We start from the raw sequence: 1998 nt of genomic DNA on the forward strand, positions 1-1998 counted from the left end.
TAGTATCCCAAATGCACATTCAACTACTTGTCGTGCCCTAGTGAGCCTATAATTGAACACTCTTTTTTCTGTTGTCAAAGAGCGACTAGAAAAAGGCCTGAGCATGTGCTGTGCAAGTGCAAACGCTTCATCTCCTACAAATACATGTGGGAGGGAAGGATCTGTTGTTCCGGGCAGGGGAGAATGACTGGGCAAGTCTAGTGTATTCTCACGCAGCATGCGGCCAAATGAGGAATGTGAAAATACACTAGAATCCGAGCTGCTGCCATAAGAACCCACATCAATATAAAGAAATTTATAATTTGCGTCTGCCACTGCCAATAATACCAACGAAAAATATTTCTTATAATTAAAATATTGGCTACCACTAGCTGGAGGCTTGAGGATGCGGATGTGCTTCCCATCAATGGCTCCCAGACAGTTGGGGAAGTTGCAACGCTGCCAGAATAGCTCTGCTACCTGCAACCATTCTTGTTTGTTTGGCTTCTTCATAACCAAATCCTTCAGTTCTTCCCATATGACTAGGCAGGTTTCATGAACAATGCCACTAATAGTTGATTTTCCAACCTTAAATTCAAAGTGCAAACTTCCAAACGAATTTCCTGTTGCTAGGTACCTAAAAGCAGACATAAATAAAATTAATTTTATTTTTATTTTTTTCAGTGCATTACTTACAGACAAGGTGGCGCAGCATGCGTGATTCTTACCGCAAATATATACGCCATCTCAAAGAAGCAAGGAGTGGCTCGGGGGCAGCGCCTAGGGTACCCTATATGTTTGCCAAGGACTTAGATTTTCTGCAACCCATTGTGGAGATGAGGGAGTAAGTTTTCATCTATATCATCTATGTATCTGCAAACCTCTTAACTTTGATTATGCCTAGTTAAGTTACACTCTTTATTTTCTTAACAGGACAGAAGCTAGTTGGGAGGAACAAGATGTGATGGATGACCAACTGGAGGCACAACCGGAGGACCAAGCCCAGATTAGTTTGGAAGAAGGCCCAGAGGATTTGTCACAAATCCAAAGCTCCTCGAATCTGTGGGAAACCAACCCAGATGAGCAATCTGCAGAGGCTATCCCTGGGCCCTCCTCTGCTCCTGCACACATTGCTCTGCCAGCCAAAGTGCCACGGAGGCGACCACCTCTATCGCAACCTGACATAAGTGAGCGCCTACTTGAAATGTTGAAAAACATGTCTGAAAAGGTGGATGCTTTTTTATGTCCGGATACTATCCTGGCGCTCAGTTTTGTCCCTCTAATAAAGAAAGTCAAACCTGAGCGCTACTTTGAAATGCGAAGCACTATCGAACAAGTGCTGCACTCCTTCTCAGAGCCACGTGAGGAAGCTTCATTTCAAGTGCCATATGTGCCACCACCAAGACCTCCCCTGAACTACCCCCGATACGTCCACTACCCAGAACAACACCAACCTTACCCCTATAATCCCCCATCCTATCCTTCTAGCTTTGAAAAGCCAACCTCCATATATGAAGTTAGACACAGTAACATTCCCTATCCCATCCCATCCCCAATTCCATCAATCAGGCCCCCCCCCTCCCACAAATCCTGGTATGTATGTGCCAAGTCAACATGGCGAGGCTACACCAGATCCCAGCACTGCCTGTGATGACCAGGCTTCCGCCAGTCACTACTCCACTGAGGCCCCTTTTAAAAAAACATATCACAATCTGTGATTTCTGAGGTCTGTCCAAGGTTGAGGACCAAGAGGACACATGTTTGTAAAAATATGTTTAACAGGCCTACTTGAGAGACATGTATATTTTTTGTTTTTGTTAATTTATGTTGGCTACATGTGCCAAATTTTTATTTTATTTTTTTAAGTATACTTGAATAAATAATTACTACGCCAACTTTTGTCGGGTTATATATTTAGAATGACACATGTTTGAAAATTTATAACTAAAAAATATTGCATTCTCCTACATTCACATGACAAAGGACATCAGTGGTGAAAAGTACCTTAATGTGATCAGT

At 42.9% G+C, this 1998-nt stretch overlaps 1 protein-coding gene across 1 annotated transcript; it reads left to right on the top strand.

Annotated features, from left to right (window-relative positions):
• Window positions 1-692: 692 nt before the first annotated feature.
• On the top strand, window positions 693-1630 carry LOC141124077 (uncharacterized). Its single transcript, XM_073612175.1, has 2 exons — window positions 693-823; window positions 913-1630. The coding sequence occupies exons 1-2, from the start codon at window positions 693-695 to the stop codon at window positions 1628-1630; spliced, it is 849 nt and encodes a 282-aa protein (XP_073468276.1).
• The last annotated feature ends 368 nt before the right edge of the window (window positions 1631-1998 follow it).

This window comes from Aquarana catesbeiana, linkage group LG01, assembly GCF_042186555.1.
Source record: "Aquarana catesbeiana isolate 2022-GZ linkage group LG01, ASM4218655v1, whole genome shotgun sequence".
NCBI classification, from domain to species: Eukaryota; Metazoa; Chordata; class Amphibia; order Anura; family Ranidae; genus Aquarana; species Aquarana catesbeiana.